The sequence below is a fragment of the Struthio camelus genome, chromosome 4, assembly GCF_040807025.1.
Source record: "Struthio camelus isolate bStrCam1 chromosome 4, bStrCam1.hap1, whole genome shotgun sequence".
Taxonomy (NCBI): Eukaryota; Metazoa; Chordata; class Aves; order Struthioniformes; family Struthionidae; genus Struthio; species Struthio camelus.
Window position 1 is genome coordinate 58,935,830 of NC_090945.1, and position 20,626 is coordinate 58,956,455.

The window sequence follows — 20,626 nt, forward strand, 5'->3', positions numbered from 1 at the left end:
CTTAACAGAAATCTCGAATATAGCTGGAGTCCTCTGCTATTCTTTCTGACAGAATAAAACAAAAGAGAACATAATTCATTTGACTGATATCTTTTAACTAAAAAAAGCAATCCTGTTAAGCCAGCAAGAATTTGGAAAGAGAAAGCACCAAATCTTTCATATGTAGGTATATTGGAAAAAAAGAAAAAAAATCTGCACCAGCTATATTTTTTTCAGCTGTATCTATAGGAACTGATCTAATATAGTTTCATGTAGTTTATGTATCCAGGGACTGATCTCATAATTGTGGCAATAATCACACTTAGCAGTTAAACTGTACCTTGTATGTTGAAACCTCTGTACAGACTTGTTTGCTAATGTTCCTGATTGGCTGCTTGTCTCTTGATGGCAAAATTTACAATATGCAAAAAGCCTGTGCAAGATATCTTTGACTGTTTACATACAGTGGAGATCTCTGCAGTGACAGTTGCCTATGGAGACGAGGGGATAATGGAGCCCAAAGTCTTTCACTGAGAGCTGTGCTGCAGTTCAACCCATATGTTGGCATAAAATGCATGGGAGAGCTGTCTTATGTTCCTGTTCACAGGGTTAGATCCTGGCATCACTTCTTCAGCCCACATGTAACATCTCTGTGTAGCGCTCAGCTATTCTGGCTTTTTGCAGGGGTTGCTTTTAATCCTGCCTGAGCTTCTTTAAAGTGTATTATCTTGCAAGCAGTGATTCAGACTTAACCGTTCCCACTGCAGTGTGTAGGACTCTCCTCCTATTTCATTGACATAAAAATACACACCAGTATGTTATAAATAGTTCTTTAGTGTTCCTGGAGATTTATGGTGGATAGATGCTTTCTGAATGTCCATTGAGAGATAAGTCCAACCGGTCATATTTAAAGTTATTTGGCTTTCTTACAACTGGCATTTTATTGCCAGTAATAGAATGTTAAGGATTCTAATAGGATCTTCTGGTTGCATAGCTGGAGTTGATTAAGTGCAACATGTTCATTCTGGAGGGCTGCTTCAATCACCAGAAAAAGTAGGTTAGGTGACTACAGACCAACTTGTCGTTGACACGAATTCCTATGATTAATAATAAAAAAGCCTGACTCACTATCAATACCCATGCTACTGCTACCAACTGGAGTTACATTTTTGTTAAGAACAAGAGGAATAAGAGAGGTTTTGAAGTCCCCATAGGTATTCCTGTGTTGGCATTAAGTGCTGGAAAAGTCAACTTTTGACCTGACAGTTGTGAACGGACAATGTAGGTGGAAAAGCATGGCAGGGCTGCAACTGGAGAAGCAGCACTAGGGAGATAACAGCTTTCCCTGCCCCTTACTGCTATCTTCGTTCCTACCAAACGTTTTAATCTTTGACCAACATTTTGGATGCAAAACAAGATTTTGCAAATCTAGGGTAATGGAACGAATAAGTTCTGTTACGATGCCTGACTCTTTGACTCTTCCTGCTGCATTCCCCTTTAATTTCATAAACCTGAAGCGTTTCTAGAGCCTCACTCATCTGATACTGCCTAATGGCCTAAAATGTGATTTAACATTTATTTGGATACTTCACTGCTGTCATGTTGGACAAGCAGCAGAAGTAAACTTTAATTTCAAACTTATTTTGTAGCTTTGTCATTGTCTGAGATTTCCCACTTCCTCCTCCTTTTTTATGGATCCTACTAATGAATAAAGGTTTGAGGGCAGAATAGCAGTTAATAGAACAGTGAACTACAGCATAATTTTAGTCTTGTGTTGCTGCTGTGGGATTTCTAATAGCATTAAATCGTAGGCTTGCTGATTTTGAGATTTTTAGATTAGTTTCTGAGTCTTAGTTCTCTCCTTCTTCTTTCCAAGAAACTCCAAAGAATAAACTCGCAAAAAGACTTTGAACACTCACTACCCATGAAGGTATAATCATTTCATAGAACAAAAGAAATCAATGCCTGAGAAAAAGAGCTTATGCCTGTGCGAAAAAAAGCTGTCCTTTTGCTGCTTTTGAATGCAGTTATAAAATTACAGTGTTCTGGGAGCTAAAGAAAAGAAGATACCATAGAGGAAAGCAGTTAAAGTTTTTGATTTTTTTTGAGGGATGTTATAATTTAGTTTCTTAGAACTAACAAATAAAGTAGTTCATGAAAGGGATTCAGGAACTGAGTGCAATAATCACTGTTCTCATGTTGAATAACGAAGACTGATGCCTACATTTCCTGCTTATTTCCTGCTGTGTGGAAAAATGTCTCTCATTTCTATGAAACTTTGGTTTTGGAAACATTTCAAGTTCATCCATTGAAATAAAGATTTTTTTTTAATGTATTATTTTAACTAGAAATAGTTTAACGCAGATAAATGATAGTCTAGTGATTATGAGAAATCACGTATGATTGGATCTTTTGTATTTCTGTGTGCAAATATGACTGAGCTTTTCTCCCCTATTTTCTAAGTCTGCAGGTGGATGTTTTCACTTCCTGTATTTTGACAGCTCTAGTATGGGTTTTTCCAATCTCTTGGAGCTTTTCTGTTCTTCAAAAACAGTCATCTCTCATTCAGGAAATTTCATCAGAATACATCTTCAGTGAAATGAGTAGTCTAACCACTTGGCTACAATATGAATTTCTCTGACCTAGTGAACAATTTATTGTTTGTAGAAAGGGGAGCAGCTTCTGTCTTCAATGCGTAGAGAGCAACCCATTGCAAAGTAAACCGTATGGTATGAAAGGGTGATGTCTAGAACTTGGGAATATTTGTTTATTTATTTATTTAAACCTCATCAAGACAGACATTTAAAAGCATCCAAGTTTCCAGGGACCACTGAGCTACCAACTGTTCTAAGGTGAATTCTCGTTAGATTTTTGTCTCCAAAAAATGCCCTTCTGTGAAACTGTTAACTTTGGGTAAAGAGCTTGTTTTTTGACATTTAGCTGAAAAATTCTTACCTGGTCTTCCATACATGATTTGCAAACTGCTAGTGAAATAATTTTACATGAGTGTATTTTACTTTTCATTTGCAGTATAACACTTGTTCTAGATGCAAGAAAAGGGCCCCCTGTTTCCAGTTGCTTATTTCTTTTTCTTCTTCTAAAATTTGATTTGAAGTGACATCTGTGAACACAGTGGGTTTTTTTTTGTTTTCTTTCTAAGAGGCACACATTCTTCTACCTTTGAAACTGTCTTAAGTGTTTCCTCCTTTCATTTTGGATTGCCAAATGAAATGATAAAGCCTGAACTAACCGACAAACCATTTCTCCTCTTTAGGAGTTTGAATTGTAAGGGTTTAGAACTTGTAATTGTGACAAAACCTGTGGTTGTGAACTTGTAGATCATAATTTAAATAAATAATCTGGATCATAAATAATTTAGATCATAATTTAAATAATTTAAATTTATTTAAATTTAAATAAATTATGATCTACAAGCTTTTTATCATAAATTAAAAAAAATGTGCTAATGTTTTTACCGAAAAATATCTGCTTGGAAAAATATGTTGTGGGTTTATTGCCTAAATTAAACCATTAGGTAGTTAATACTGCGATCACAGAATCATAATAACTGGTAATAATTAGCATAACCTGTTACACTGGGAACAGATCTAGTTCTTGGTGAAATTAGTGGATATGTTCTTAGGTTAAGGGGAACCCTGAAACTCCCAGTAAAGTACTGTAGCATGAACTCCCATCTTACATTCAAGGTATATTTAGTGCTATAGTAAAGGAAATGATACATTAAGATGAAATTACTTTCACTGATAGTTGCTAATCTGTACCCAACTATGAAAAATTAGTAAGATCTCTGTTCAGTTCACTGTTTTTTGTTGTGATCTAAGTTTCAGTAGTTCTTTCAAGACAGGCTTTGTAGTAGCATGTGGACCTCAGAAATGCTTAGATGTCTAACTCTTATTTTGGTTGGTTGTATTAAAACACTTAAGGACTTCTCAGGGTATGGATATAGCTCTTGATCCTGCAACGCTAAACTGCCAAATGCTGGGCTTACTAATGTCTGTAGTCCAATTATTGCCCATAGGACTGTGAAGGTTAGTAATAAATACCCTGGGGAGCGTGGTTTTCCTGAATTAGGTGCTTGTTGTTAATTAACATGGTGTTCTCTGTAATTTTTGGCACCTATTTTCTCATCCATTGAGTTAACATCAGATTCTGAATGGGGATTTGCATGGGAAATACTACTTTTGATTTATGTATGCAGTGAAAATAGTTAGAGACTTATCTGAAGCGACCTGTATTTGCCTTTTGCTCTTACTCACCCACAGAACCCTCAAAGCAATAACTGTTCACATGCTAGGATCATTTATGAGAATTGTTGACCTACAAAATTCAAATTTTCTTGCTCACTTCCTTTTCATACATTAGGTCCTGTTACTGAAGTCAAAACAGATATATATGTCACCAGTTTTGGACCTGTTTCTGATGTAGAAATGGTATGTATTTCTGGAATTAAAATGCCATTTCCTGGTGCTGAGAAACGGTTAAACTGCAGTAAGGCATGGATGCTTAATTCCTGTGTCTTTGTACTGTTCTGTCGATCATGCAAAGAAGGCAAGATTAGCAGCAGCTTAATTTAATTAGGTACATCAGGCCTGATTCTGGTCACTTGCACTGGTTTTCGGTTAGTGTAAGGAATGGAATTCATGGGATTTACAGCAGATTTTCTTGGTGTTGTGGCAGAATCAGGCCCTGTGGGGAGCATCTAAGTGTGCTGCTGGGAAAACAAGTAATACTTTTGAAGTTGCTTTTCCTTTCTGAAGTCTGTAGTATTCTCAGGTGAATAATAATTACAACATTTCACAAATACTTGTTGGTGTTTTCATTTTGAATGAATTCTGTTTGCCCATCTTTGTGCCGCTTTTAGGGTCACTTTCAGCACATGTTTGAGTGATAAGAGTTTTCATAAGTGTCTACAGGAATCAAAAGTCAAAATGGCATGCAAGAAATAGTCACAGAAGACAAACGTTACATTTGCACGCATGGTTATTTGTACCTGAAAGGCACCTGCATTCGTTTGAGGTCAAATGCAGCGTAACTGTCGTCAAATTCTATAATGCAGGCCTATTCCTTTAAATTGCACGACGGTTTCTCTTTTTAGAAAATAGTTCAAGAAATCACCCAGAAGCAAGACAGCCATATATACATTATATATGTTTGCACTTTTTTAAGGGAAAGGCAATTTCAGAGGAGCAATTTCAGAGGCTTTCCATGCAGTGCCATCCTGTACTTTGTTACACCTGATTTGGTTCTGATCATGCAGAAAGTTATATGATAGCAAGATGTTTTTCAAGGGCTAGATTGTCACAGCAATCTCCTGTTGAATCACATCTCACATCCTCAGTGGTTGTCAGGTACAGTATGAGGCTGTTCAGTGTGACTAGAGGTGTAAGAATCTAGTCCCAAGAAAATCTATTAATGAATGTGCTTCAACTAAAAAATGAAGGCTACATGTGATTTCTCTGGTTACAGTGAAGCATTTGACATGGTGCCATGTGGGAAATTATTAGTTATATTGGAGAAGACAGGAATGCAAACAAGAACTGTAAGGTAGGTAAGGAACTGGCAGAAGGAGAGTTTACCACAGGTAGTTATGCTTTCAGCATTATCAAGCAGTTAGGAGACTATTCAAGGATCCAAGGATTGGTCTTGGAAGGATTTTTAGTTAATGTGTCCCTTCGTGACCCAGTATCATCTGACTGTAACTGCATTCATAAAACTTGCTGAAAGAACAAAATGTGAGGTACTCTTACTGCAGGAGAAGATAAGGATGTTTTTTAGGGCTGGTTTACTTCGGTACCCAGTATAATGAAATATTTTGAAATCTTACATTACAAAATCTGTCATGTAGAAGCTAATAACAGAAACTGCTATTATGAAATATGAAACCATCAGCAAGAATTGAAAATAGAAGAGAAAGACTTTTCGTAGGTTAACTGTAAACCACAATGGATGTTGCAGCCATGGAAGAGAGGACAAGTACAGTTCTACGATGCCGTATGCTAGTAGAGATGCGTTGTTGCCCATGTGAATAGAAATGGCCGTACAAGTAAAGTTTCAATGATAATGCTGTGCAGAAGAGTTTGAAATGAAGTCAGAAAAAAATGATAATTTTAACACAAAATTGCAGTTACGAGTTTGAAAAAGGTAACAAGGAAAGCTTTAGGTCCTTTCTGTGTCATATGAAACATATTTTGTGAAGTGCTTTAGTCTGCCAAGATGAAAAATATATAAACATACAGGTGAAGGAATGGGTGAAGAAATGCGATGTACATCTTGCAGTGTACTCTTGGCTGCAGTTCTGCCGTTGTTGTTTGCATGTATTCCTTAGAATGGCTTTTTTGGGAAAGTTGATGGGATGGTCATGTAATTAGAAGCAAAAATACATATACAAGTTAATATATTATGTTTTACCTATGTTTTGTGGATGTGGCAAATCATAAAAATATTTAGCTTTTCTCGGGTGAAAGCTTACTTTAAAACCTGCCTGACTCTGAAGTGGAAGTAGTTGCTTGTCCTGATGTATTTAATTTAGTCAGCTGCAAAAGATCCATGGATGTATTTTCTTTAAAATTCTATTGACATTTATTGTCACATAGATCATTTGGTTTCCAGTTATATGCCTGAGTAGAAATTCAATTGCCTGCTTCCTACAATCTTATTAGAGTAATTATTCCTTAATGATTAAATGTGTGTAGCAATTTATTGATATGACTAATGTGGGAAATTGAGCTATTAGGAAGTATGCAACTCACTGTAATTTGTGAAAATATATTTGTGCAGTGGACTTAACATTTTCTTTACTACTGATTTCTTTGCTTCTGAGGGATTTCTTTTTTACAGGAAACATTTGTAGATGGAAATGTAATCTTTGTTTTTCTGCAATTTAATACAGGAGTATACAATGGATGTCTTCTTCCGTCAGACATGGGTAGACAAAAGATTAAAATATGATGGCCCTATTGAAATTTTAAGACTTAACAACTTGATGGTTTCGAAGGTGTGGACACCTGACACTTTCTTCAGGAATGGGAAAAGGTCTGTTGCACATAATATGACAGCCCCAAATAAACTCTTCAGAATAATGAGAAATGGCACCATCCTGTACACAATGAGGTATCCAACTTGCTTGTTCATCTTCTTACAATTACTGTATGCAAAAGTTATGCTGCCTAGACAAAATGGCAACCAGAGACTATTCAATTTGTTCCATTATAGGCTTACAATAAGTGCAGAGTGTCCCATGAGATTAGTGGATTTTCCCATGGATGGTCATGCTTGTCCTCTCAAATTTGGGAGTTGTAAGTTGCAATTATGAAATTTCTTGTAACTACAGCTTTAAATAATAGAAGTAGATGTTGAACAATTATGAAAATTTCTGAATATTAATCTTGACCCCCAATCCTTACACAGACAAAACTCCTGTTAAGTTTCTCAGGAATTTTATTTAGGCCCTGAGCCAGTGATTCAGCTATTATATTAAACCCCGGTATTCTGGCTTTACTATTGCTTGAAATACGTGTTTTTTTCCCAATTCTTAGGGGTGAATTGAAATACTCAGTAAAGTCAGAAATCCTCTGGAGAAGACAAAGAGGGTGGGATCCATCTGACCTTAAACAGCCAATAACAGTTAGACACCTAGGGAAGCTAAATGTATTTGGCTTTCTGTCCAGGCAGTGGAGGCAGATTGACACCCTAAGAGAGATTTGTAGACTGTAAAGGATTGATCTTAAGTTGTATTTGGGTATCACCTAGGCTATTGGGAGGAGTCTGTATGGCTTGTTTAGACTAAATAAGTAATTTTTAGAGTGGTGAGACGAGGTGAGAGGAACCTTAGTGCAGGTGATTTTCCTTTTCTGTTTTGAAGTCAGATGTAGATTTTTGAATAATCTCCAAAATTTTGCTAGGAGGAACGTTTTGGAGGAACATATGCCACACAACAGAGGGAAGTAGTTAGATTCCCTGATTTGAATCCAGAGCAGAGATGTTTGAGACTACTTGGGAGACTGTTGGAGCACTCCGTTATCCATCCTATCACTCTACTAAGCCGCCTCAGTTACTGAGTTCCTCTGCGTTACACTCTGGTGTAATCAGTGGCTGGGCATTAACCTGTTTTCCTTGGCCCCACAATTCTGAAGACGTTAGGAATGGCAGGAAACTACTCATACATTTTCTTTGCATAAATTTAGCTTATACAGCTGAGAAGTCGAGCAGAGGGGGGATTTTAGAGACAGTGCTCTAGTAAGACTTTTCTTCCCAGATACAGTGAGGTTGGAGGCCATATGCTGCCAGAAGTGGCTATATACTATCAGCTGTACATCAGCTATATACTAGGGGAGCTTCAATAGTGGGGACTCCTCCACAGGCAGATTTCTTCAGGCAGAATCGCCAACCGGCAGAAATTGTATATGACACTAATCTGCGATATTCTCAGTGCTACTTGAAATAAGATGTAGCCATTTCAGATGCAAGGCTGTGATTGAATTTAATTTTAACAGGAGTTTGGGCTGTGTAGTGATTGAATGGTAGGCCTAAGTTATGTCTTTTGTATTAAATGTTGGAATGTTTCCTGGGGTCTGTTTATTTTTGGGTTACTGTGAATCTTTTACTGACCTCTGGTTTCTTGCAAATATATCTTTTTTAAGTGACAATTTAGCTATAATCATTATTTCCTGTATAGAAATATATCCCTAGTCTCCAAAATGTATCCTCCTTATACATGTTCTTTTTTATATCAGTATATTTTAATGATAAAATTTCAGATAGAGAATTTCTAAAATAATTTAAAGGTAAACTTTACATCCCTAATAGATAGATTGGTCCTGAAAGAACTCATGTCTAGACTTCACATTCAAATGTGAAGTGAATTTGTGTGACACTTGATGTATAACCTTAGCTGATATTTATTGTTATCTGAGGGTGTTTTTTTGTGGTAACTTAAACATGAAAGCTGTCTTCTAAAGATGTTAGTGTAAGTCTTGCCATTGATTTCAGTATGTTTGGTCTGGGTTAGGGTGTGAGGAGTAGTTTCCTATTTAAGCAAACTGATGCTATGTTGTTGTAGATGCATATCCAAAGAGTGAAATGATTTATACCTGGACAAAAGGACCTGAGAAGTCAGTGGAAGTTCCTGAAGAGTCTTCCAGTTTAGTTCAGTATGACCTGCTTGGGCATACTGTATCCTCTGAAACTATTAAATCTATTACAGGTAGGAATCTCATCAGTAAAAAACATTTTGAGGTAAAACTAACTCTGTAATATTGACCTAGCCTTTTTTCTTTTTTTCCTGTAATGTGTTTTAGTGAATCTCATAGGGTGTATATTAAGCGCTGAGAACATCAATTATAATCAGGTTTTTGTCCTTCAGATTTGCATTTGCAGGTTCACTGCAGCAGATTGCAAAGGCCTTTCAGAAAGCTAGAATCAGATCACTACTCCAAGGGACAAAATGAGTATTTCTAATCACTGCTTAAAATGCAGTTTGAAGAGTCAAGAGGATGCTTGGGTGAGGAAGTCATTTCTCAGCACTGTATCCGCATTATGTGCAAAAGACTTTGTTTGGTGGTGCAAACAGCTCGGGATAGAAATACAGCATGCAGAATAGGTTATTAAAACCATAAAAAGCTCTCTAGTCAGATAAGGATAGGCACAAATGCATTAGTCACAATAGATACTTCTGCTGATTTTTGTACTGTAAGAAATAAGGCAAATGGCAACAACAGGCAGCCTGAATGAGTAAAATCTCACTGATGAGCAGTTTGGTGATAAACAATCATGTTCCCAAAATATTTTTCAAATTTGGAATCATTTTCTCAACATCAGCAAGTTTGGGTGTTGTGAGATTGTTGTAATTGAACAGATAAAGCAAATGTATTTGACATTGCTCTATGGATACTTTTCTCAAAGATAAAACAGTGTTTTGCAATACCCTGGAAACAGATCTGTCAACATATCAATTCTTACGAGTTAGCAAAACAGTTTCCTTACTACACCCCAAATGCCTTTTCTGTAGTGCTTTTATTTGGACAGTTTATTAATTTATGGTAAAATTGCAAATTTTCCTTTAGTATGCATGATAAGGTTTATATACATGTACAGCATTTTTAATTATTGTTAATGATTTTTGCATTTATTTATGTTTCATTATCACAGTGGTACTGATGCATAAACCTAGTAGAAAGCTTAGATTCTTCCATCTCATTTAATATGCATCATTGTTATAACTGTTCTAGTTGCCCTATACGTACCGCAGTGCTCCGGATATAATGGGAGGTAGGTATCTTGTGTCTTCTCCTCAACAGATGCCAAAAGAATTTTAAAATCATGCTTACGCTATAAAAAGTGTCCAGTATTATCCATGCAGTATTTTCAATACCAACCTCAGAATGGCACTGTAAAGACCTACTACGTTGTGGATTTTTTATTTACAACTTACTTTCTTGTCTCCAAAAGAATGTATCTTCCTGTACACGTTAAGTGCTGTGGATAGCATCTTCTTAAGCAATCCTAACTGATTGTCTGAAACATAGTTATTCTGCTACACAAAAATTGTATGCAGAGACAGGAAAAATATCTTCCTTTTTTTTTTTCAGGTGAATATGTTGTTATGACAGTTTACTTCCACCTCAGACGAAAAATGGGTTATTTTATGATTCAAACATATATTCCATGCATTATGACCGTCATCCTTTCTCAAGTTTCATTTTGGATAAATAAGGAATCTGTTCCGGCTAGAACTGTGTTTGGTAATTACTACATTTTACTTTTTCCTTTTATTGTACTTCATGTTTCAATGATTTTCAATAGCATAGTCCTTTTTAGTGTGCAAGGTATATACTAGCTTTGTAATGGTGCAGAAGCAAGGGCGTAAGGTAAATTCAGAGGAACTCTTGCTATCCGTGTATTTATATATATGAAGACTATACCACTTGAAGTCTTGGAATGTGGAGAGAAACTTGGAATATTTAACCTGAAGGGTAGCGTGGTAGCCTGTGGCAAACAGGTATACATCTTTTGGGATGTTAGATGCTTGGAGAAGCAAATCAAAAAAGCCTGGCCCTGGGCAGTGCAATCAAGTCCTTTGTCTGCATCCAGGGTAGTTTTATCCTCCACTGAGCAGTATTGTGATCACTTGAAGCATAACTTCTAAAATCCCATTAAAATACTTTGACTGCGGATGTGTGAGATTATGTACAGATATCTTACGAGATAGGTGTCATGAATGGAAGTTTCCTATCAGTAAGGCTTAGATCCTATTACTGTAATTTCGTGTTTAGTGATCTTCTCTCCTTCCTCCCATTGCCGTTATGAAAATGAACTGAAAAGCAATTGGGGAAATGATCACAAGATATTAAAATTGAACTCATCAAAGTACAGTTTGAAATGACATGCTGCAGTGAACACTGAAAATAAAAAATAAAAAAGCTTCTATGGAATTAAAAATAAGAAATTAAATGGAAATATGGTCTCTAACAAAGGAGTAGGATAAAAACATGGTTAAAATCAGTCTTTGCAAAGCAGATGTCTTGACTTTGTGACAAGGTACTATATTCTAAAGTAAGATTAGTCAAGAGGAGAGCATTCTAGTGAAAGCCTTACTATAAGTGTATGTTGGCAAGAATTATAGAAATTAATGTTTCTACATGACAGCCTGTACAAACACGTAAATAAAGTCTAAACACTAGCACCACAAATTAGACAGGGTTAATGATCAGTTACAGGAACTCCCCCCACACCTAATAAGAACTCCATTTGCTCTCAACTCAAGCATTCCATTAGGCAAACAAATATATCACTTAACACACTTTGGCAGTAGTGTTGAATGATAATACTTTTCAGAATGGAGTAATGCCATGAGCTAGAAAAGAAATCTGCATTTACGAACAAAATTTGGTAGTTGAGATGTACAACTTACAGAGCAATAGATGCAATAAAGCTCATTTTATCCATATATGAAACCGGAAACAAGTAATAATAAAGTTTAGACATCCACTAAGTTACAGATAAGTATCTAAAATGCCTTTGAAAACAAATGGCTTAAAGTATGGCTCAAAGTGTCTTTTTGGTTTTCTGACAAATGCCAGAAAGGAAGGATTCTATTTTCTAAAGGTGTTCTTAAAAGAAGACAGAAATACTTCAGGCAAGAGATAAGAATGAAGCCAGAGTATCTGCTGTGGTACTGGGTGTCTAAAGGAGCTGCTAGAAGAGGCTAACCAAAAGATCTTTCCCTTGGACACTGCACAAATAGGGAGAACTTGGCAAGCTTAACAAAGGAAGGATACTCAAGGAGCAGTCTAGGGAGTTCACGCAGGATGTCTGTTGCTGTGGGAAGGATTTGGAACATAATGCTCTGTGGATGCTCTTCATGTGGAACAAAGTTATAATAATTAGGTTTTGCAATATATTCTGAAGCTTTACCAGGTGAACAATGCATGGCTCAGAGTTAAGATCCAGAGAATGTCTTTTTAAATATTTTTTATGAATATTATCAGTAACTAAGTATCTGTAATATGCTCCTGGAATAGGAGATAGGGATGCCCAGTCTCCAGCTTACAAGCCAGATGTATGACACCTAAACAGTTTATTTTGCTGATGAACTGCTCTTTCTAAGCCTACCTCATAAGGGAGCAGCTTGTTAGGCATCATCTTTCAGCACGCTTTTTCCTCAAAGACATCGTGACCCCTTGCTTTTGTATGATGTCCACTGTGGGAATCGAAATGTAGATGTTCAGATGTGTGAGGAGCACTTATCTGGACATGGGATTGGACATGCAAGCAAGTTCTCATCATGCACCTTTGTACTCAGTCATCTGACTGGGCAAAGCATCACCATATGACGTGGGCCACTTCTAGTTTGATCACAAAAACACTGAATGTCCTGGAATATAGGCAAGGAGCTGTGGCATGTGTCCTTCAGGTTCCTCTGTGAGAGGCTATGAGACCTCCACAACCCAAAAAAGCAGGGTGTCACTGTTGCAAGTAAATCAGACCAGGCATGCCCGAGCTGGGAGAGCTGTCAGGACCCTCAATTCATCTGTACAAGTCAGAATCAGGAGTGCGGGAGCAAAGATGATACCTGTAGGACCCTTATTCATTAGGTATGCTATGTTCCCTCCATCACCATTTAGGCACTTCAGGCTGTTTTCTCTGCTCTCCCTGTCAGATTTATAAGCTCTTTGAACTAAAGCTTTTGTGTTAGCACTGAGTTCAAAGTTTTCATTAAAACCTGGTATCCTTCAGTGCCTGCTGGCTGCTACCTTTTTTTCTGAAAAATAAAATCACTTATGACACCATCATCATAGAAGCACGATATCCCTGTAAGTTTTGATATTTTATAAGTACTAGTTATCTCAGGAAGACAAAGTTAACTCCCTCTGTTGTGGGTCCAATTTATTAACAAACACAGTTTGTTTTTATAAGCCAGAGAAATCTGTGGGAACATTGCTGTTATATAAGCTTATATTCTAAGTTCACTAGACCTGTTTATGTAAATGGAGTTACACAAGGAGTAGTGAATTACACTTTCATACAGACTTTATGCTCTGGTGTCAGAATGCTTAAGTACAATAGTAAAATAACCTTTTTAAGATACATCAGGTCATGGTTTGTGCAGTCAGAGCTCTAGACACCTGAATCTGATAATTGTGGGAGACTGGTGTTTCTCAGATGAAATGCAGAAGTAATTTTCTCTTTCATACATTTTTTTAAAAATTAATTTTTATAGTAAAATACTCTTAGTGTCTTTTTATATGGTTATGTGCATATCTGATCAAAAACTTGCAAGCATTTAGCTTTGGATAATTATAGTTCATGTGCATATATAATATTTTTAGCTGAACCTAATTATCTACCCTGCAAATTGCTATGCACATATCCAAGGGCGATTGCAGTGGCAACTGCAAGACTCCTGTAAGAATGATTTATTTGGGGGAAAGCTGGTAATGACTGTGTCAGTAAACTAGATAATATAGTAGGGACCGGCTCCCTCTTGCTCTTTTTTGAGGAATGGTTGGTCATTCAAGCCACTTCACCCTATTCTTACTCTTATTAACAATATGTCCTTTTAATTATTATTATTAAAACAGCTTAGTCAAACCTTTTGCTTGAAGTGGACAAAGAAACCCAAAAGGATGGAGCTAAGCAGAGAACGGTCTCTGCCAGAAAAAATAAACTTTCTATTGATTTTTTCTCAGAACTAAGCATTTTGCTATTAGTGTGCTTTCTCACTGAGTGTCTTCTCACTGAAGAAGATAAAAGCTCACAAAACCTATGTTTTCATCCTGCTGAGTTTGCTCTGAGATTGTGTGTGTGTGTGTGTGTGTGTGTGTGTGTGCGCGCGCGCGTGTGTGTACGCGCTTCTGTAAACAGCACTTTTTTTTTTTCCTCCCGGAGAAGATGCTAGAAGATGGCTTCCTTGTGTCCTGTTCTCTGTATGGCAGAGTCTGGGTGAAACTTTTTTGTATGAGATTACCTGGGTGGGATATGCCCATCTGTGGAATTGGGGAAGTGAGAATTCTGTTGGAAAACATGTTCTTAGTTATTTTTTACATATACTTATAAGTATATGCATTTCCTCTTGAATTAAAACGGTTACGGTTTTCATAAAATAGTGAAGATATCTCCATTTGTAGTCCGTTTTCCTTCAGGTTATCGTGGGAGGCCTTAGGCAGTATTCACTGTACACTAGGTGTTTTATATTTGAAAGATATGTGATTCTTGATCTTGTAACTACTCTTGGAATATTTTGGATGAAAAAAAGGAAAACTCACACCTTGGTTGTATACAGCATGTGTTTGCATTTGAAGTATTACTGTGAAGTGGCCATATTTTGAGCTCAGTGTTCATGCATGTACACTTTAATTAAAGCTGTTCTTTCAGAAGATGAAATGTTAATTGAATTTCATCGCTCCACTAGTAGCAGAAGGGTTTAAAAGATAAGGTGATGGTTTGCTAATTAACAGAGTTGTCAACATAATATTCTAGTTTTTCTTAGCAGAAAATAGTTTGCCATGATTTAATGCCACCTGGATTATGAGTGGGATCAGAGGAACACACACTGAGTAATAGGTAGTATTCTAAAACTATTAGAGGGAAAATTATGTTTTGGTTTTAGTCTGAAGAGCACAGTACTCTGTACATAATTTAAGGTGTTTAATAGCAAATGTTTAGAAAATAATTATTGATTGTAAGAAATCATATCTGACTTGACATGAAGAAAATATGAAGTGAAGGCTTCCACATTTACTTGATGTGAACTGTAGGTGATCTGCAGAAGTCGTGGCTTTCTATGCATTCTTTAAAAAGTCGTAACTGTTCTTTGTGCGTCACCACTCATGGGTACATGGTGGTTGCCATGACTTAAATCTAATGCGCTCTTCACAAGCAGCAGAGAAAGATTTATCCCTTTTTTCTTAATCCAGTGAAGAAATGAGCTGTCAGATATGGTTCTTTTCTGTGTTACACAGCAGTTCTTTTTTTTCCTTTAATGGAGGATGGATGTTTGAGTGGAGGATCTTTGAGGGTCTTAAAGCTGTCATATTAAGCAAACAGAAGGAGCAATATCTGAGAGCAAGATCTGTATCTTGGTCAGTGGAATTACGTCATGCAGCATTTTGCAGTCCTGGGACAGTATAGCTGAGTTATTTTATATTATGTTATTGCCTGTGTTGATTTAAAAGTGAAAAACCCTAGTATAATTTTTTTAATTGAACACTGAGATTTTATTTCATTCACCATTGAAATGATATGAGTGGCACACGCAATTAAATGACTTTTATAGTAGTATTTTGCAATGTAACTGTACTTCTTTTGTTCGTGCTAGTAGGCTTTACACTCACAGGTGCAAGGTTCTCAAGTGATTTAAAATTCTTTGTTTGAGGCTACTTGCTTATTTTTATTCTCACTTTGATCTCTCTGGTTTCAGCAATGCTTTTGCTTTGTTTCTTTGAAGGAATAACCACAGTGTTGACAATGACTACACTGAGCATCAGTGCAAGACATTCATTGCCAAAAGTATCCTATGCTACTGCCATGGACTGGTTCATAGCGGTTTGCTTTGCCTTTGTGTTCTCTGCTCTTATTGAGTTTGCTGCTGTCAACTATTTTACTAATATTCAAATGGAAAAAGCCAAAAAGAAGACAGTAAAATCCCTCCTTGAATTTCCGGCTGCTCCAATACAGAGAGAGAAAAGTACAGAAGGGACACTCATGGTACGTTTTCAGCTTATACAAATATTTTCCTTCTTTTTGGCAGTGTTTCTCAGTAAAACCAAGCCTTGAACTTCCTCCCAAGCTCCCGCTGATCTCCATATCCTCCCTGCATTCTGGTATTCTCTCTCACACTAGCAGTTCAAAAATTGAAAAAAATTCTTCAGCTTAATCCCACTTGATCTTGTCCATCCTGGCCCAACCCAACAGACTTTGATGATCTGCTCAGAAGTGTAAAATAAAACAGTAGAGCTTAATTTAGTTTCCCTCAGACACGGCCACATGGGAGGTGAACACTTTTCATTCATGCATCATTCTTCAGAAACTGGATCCAGTTGAAAGTCTTTAGGGGCTGGTTTCTCCCCTGAACATAATGTAAGTCGGCGTAACAAAAGATTAATGCTACGCTATTTTCATTGATAAAATCCTGTGAAACATTACTTAATTCTTATTTGGTTTGGAGTAATGGCTGATTGGATTAGCTCAGAGGAGAGGAGGAGGTTGCGTCCCTCAGTACGTGCAGTCTCTTTGTTCTTCTATATTTACTCGATTTTTGCTGAAGGCCAGTTACAGCGGGTATCTTTAGTCAGCTGTTCCTTTCCCTTTGCATATTGCTTCCAGCTGGACTGCTTATACAGTTGATGATACTACTGGTTATAAAGATGGCATTATATCCAACATTGTTAATGACTTAAAATGAATTAAAATATTCTAAAGCATTGCAGTTGTACCATGAAGCATCTCCCTAGCTATCACGGTTCTCCTTTGTTTGCATGTATCACTTGCCTGGAGTTTTATTTCTTAATCAGTTACATTTTTGGAAAATTTTGAAGAATGCTGGATGAAATGTTTGTATCTGCCATAGATAGCCATTTTCAAGTAACTTGCTTCTCTTTGCACAGGAGCTCACCTCTGCCTTTGAAAAAGATTTGTTTAGTGGAGTGCTTTTCGCTTTAGTAGTGCTTGGGTTAAGTGTGACTGTGTGGTAGCTATCTTAGTGTGTGGGCCAGTTAATAAGGACTTGACCTCATTTCCAGTTGAATTCACCACTGATTCTCCTTTCCTCCCTTGTCTCATTCCCATATCCTTACTAGCTGCTGCATTCCTCCTTCTGTTCATCAGACGCCTAGCTAACAAAGCCATTACAACACTTGTACTAGGTTGGTCATATGGTAGGCCAGTAATTCCCGTTTGTAGCTGGCTGTCTTCGCAGCTCCACTCAGGAAGTGGAAGGCTGACAGCAGCATTGTAATTTACCCTTTCTGTCAGGCTGACTATCTAATTTTCTTTGAGCCAGGATTTAAGAGCCACAGTTTCAGACTAGCTCTTGATAATTTTGTCTTCTGTCCCTTTTCACATCTCATTTGTCTCCTTCCCTATTCATCTGCTCTTTTTGTCTTCCCACCCCTTCCATTTGCTATCACTCCTCAGCTGCTGTCCACCCACTTCCATTTTCCTTCCTCTTCTTTGCTCTCTTACCATATATCATTGCCATTTTCAGTCTCCTGGCTGTGTTGTTCTGTTAGCTCCCAATTCTACTTAAAAGGTAGATGTGCTCCTGAAGCATGTTACCCATGTCCTGAAGCACATTACACATGTCAGTTTGTTTTCTGCTAGTAAGAAATTGGAGCAAGAAAAGGAATGCTTATAGTAGCATGCTATTCTACTTGTTCATAGAGAGATTAGTGCTGTTGGTTTATGCTAATCTTGATTGTACAGCATGCAGTTTTAATACAGCATCTCAGTTTCTCATGGTGAAAGTTAATAAACATTGCTTTTAGAGATAGTCAAGTTTTACTTGGCCTTATAGGAAAATAAATTGCAACCTAATAACAATTTCATCCTAGATTTATTTATGAGACCTGATTAAAACATGAAAAAAATAGTAGTTTTGTCAGGTAGTAATGATGGCGACTTAACAAATCCGCTTTGATCAATGGTCAGAATTGCTGTAAGTCAGTCTTATGTTCTGCTTAGCTATTTACATAAAAGTCTTGTGGAAAGACTTATTAAAAAAAAAGAAGAACCCTCACCTGACTTTATTTAAAGCTGAGGAAATTGAGATGTGAACAGCTCTGTTCTGCTGCTAAATTAATATCCTTGTGATACCTGTGATAGTGTGCGTAGAGGATTTTGAGACCTTGAAAGCGCTCAAGGGAATAATCCACTCTTCTGAAGGTCTGCACGTTAGTATTATGAGTATGTAAGCCAGTGATAATGTTAATATTATGTTAAACTTCTATTTTTATGACTTTTCCTCCAATCATACTATGTTAAGACTTGAGTCTTTTCTTTTCCAGGACAGATGTATAGGGTGAGCCTGCTGATACTGTTACAGAGGTTTAGCTCTCTTGCAAATGCTCGTTTGTCCTGTTAATGACTGACTGGAGGGTGACTTTTGTCCTTGTGTCCTGCTACATGGAGCAGGTCAATAGAAGCTAATATGGCTGTTGTGCAGCTCGGAAGGCAAAGTCTATGTAACACAAATCCTTCTCCCTAAAATTTTTGTGGTTCTAGTTCTAAAAGGCTAATCTGGAGTAGTGTTATGCCTTGGTATGAATGTGATTTTTTTTGAATATATACGATGTAATCAGTGCTGATATAACACAATCTCAACTTCATTGTGAGTTTTTGGTCCACAAAGAATATAGGACAGTAGCCTGACTTTAGTATACAGCCTGTGTTATTTCCCAGCATAAACACTACTCATTTTGTTAAACAATAGACTTTGATTTCTTATCTCACTTTAGTATTTAGAAATCTGTCCTACGTTGCCATTATTGCGCTAGAATTCTAGTGTTAGCAATGCAACCGTCAGAGCTCAAAGAAAAGTTTTATTTTTAACTTGTTTTTATTTTTATTTTTTTATTTTTAACTTGCCAGTCTCTCAAATTTTTCGTTTAGCCCAGGAAGAAATGCGAATATCCTGAGAGTTAGAGTATAGATTAGGAAAGAAGGAGCTTAAATACTTACACCAGAAAGAACTGCAAGGTTTATGTCTTGAAATTTGCAGCCTGCTTGGAATCCCCTACTAATCTTGAGGGGCGGGGGGGGGGGTTGGAATTTTCCCTTATGCCTGTTGGCCCCATGCTGTTGTCTGCCTTGAAAAGGCATGCAGCTGGCTGTACTGTCTTTTCATAGTTGAGGTTCCCAATGTGTAGGTCCCCTGAGAACAACAAAAATACAGAACAGTTGAAGCTGTTACAGAAGATGAGCAAGGCACTAATATACTTCTAAATGGGGGTGGGCTGTTGATTGTACATTATACAGTGGACAATTGTATGTTTGGCTTTTTCCAGTAAATGCAGTGAGATCATTACAGAAAAGATTTTGGGAGGGAGCATGTTAGACTATGAAACTGAGTTCCATGGGGATTTTACTATCTGTTCATGCTAGAAATTAGGCATATTAATAGTAGATTTCAGTAAGGCAAAGATAAATTGCACGTAGTTGGAAGTCCCTTTTTGATATGCATATATTTGACCAGTTTTTGATCATGGAACTAAAGTGGGTTTTCTGTATTGAATTAATCAGTATATTACTAGGACAAATTAGAGTTCTTTTTTTGCGTGTTTTTGTGAGTGCATGTCAAAAACACTTTTCCAGTTGTTTTGGATTACTTTACAAAGACAACTCATATCATTAGGATCAAATGAATTGGGATGTGTTCATTTGTATTATGTATTTCTTCATCACAACCAGTGGAACTTTACTGTAGCAGACATGGACTGTATGCTTTGGCAAGTTATTTTCTCGTGTAATTATATTTACTGCTTTGGAGCCATGCAGTGGATGTGACTGATCCAATATATCAATTACAATAAGCATTAAGAATGTTTTGGAGGCTAATTAAGTAATCCTGATCTGTGTTAATTCAAACAAAAAGTCCTGCTATGAAGCTAATTTACTAAGTTAAGGGGGCAAGAGGGAGCGGACGGCCTTGTTGCTGCCTGCAGATGCAATACGTGCGCCTGTATCACTTAATACTATTTTAGCCATGGTGTTGTACCTCTCTTCGTTCTCCCCATTTCAGCTCTTCCTTCTTGTTGCATATAACTTTCTGGTACAAACCGATGTACTTCCATAACAAGGAGTGCAATTCTGCAACTGGCACTCTATGAGTAGAGTCCGAGTTGTTTGAGATCTGCCTTGTGTTCACAACGTATTTGGACAGCCTCACTCATTGCTTTTGTCAGCCACAGCAAGCCAGTACTACAGTCTGTCTAAGTTTACTGAAGCTATTAGGACCCTTTGCTTCTCCTTGAACCAAGTTCTTGAACTTCCAGGACATTTCAGTCGTTCTAGTGAAGGCAATGCAGAGAGGTCTATTGAAGTCAAGGAGTCCAATGACCCCCAATTCCTGCAATCATCTGAAAGGGAGGCTCCTGGCATTAGTCATGCTACGGTGTAATCATTCTTTCTTGTC

The 20,626-nt window shown here is 37.2% G+C and overlaps 1 protein-coding gene across 8 annotated transcripts in view; it reads left to right on the forward strand.

Moving 5' to 3' along the window:
- The window catches only part of GABRA4 (gamma-aminobutyric acid type A receptor subunit alpha4), a 65,520-nt gene that overhangs the window by 6,647 nt on the left and 38,247 nt on the right, over positions 1-20,626 (forward strand). For 7 of the 8 annotated variants that reach the window (XM_068942974.1, XM_068942973.1, XM_068942972.1 and 4 more), the window contains 6 exons: positions 4,363-4,430; positions 6,890-7,110; positions 7,213-7,295; positions 9,059-9,202; positions 10,587-10,739; positions 15,944-16,203. In XM_068942974.1, coding sequence (XP_068799075.1) covers positions 4,363-4,430; positions 6,890-7,110; positions 7,213-7,295; positions 9,059-9,202; positions 10,587-10,739; positions 15,944-16,203 — 929 coding nt within the window. Of the gene's footprint in view, positions 1-4,362; positions 4,431-5,482; positions 5,545-6,889; positions 7,111-7,212; positions 7,296-9,058; positions 9,203-10,586; positions 10,740-15,943; positions 16,204-20,626 lie in introns of those variants that run through there. The other variant, XM_068942978.1, reaches the window with a different exon arrangement.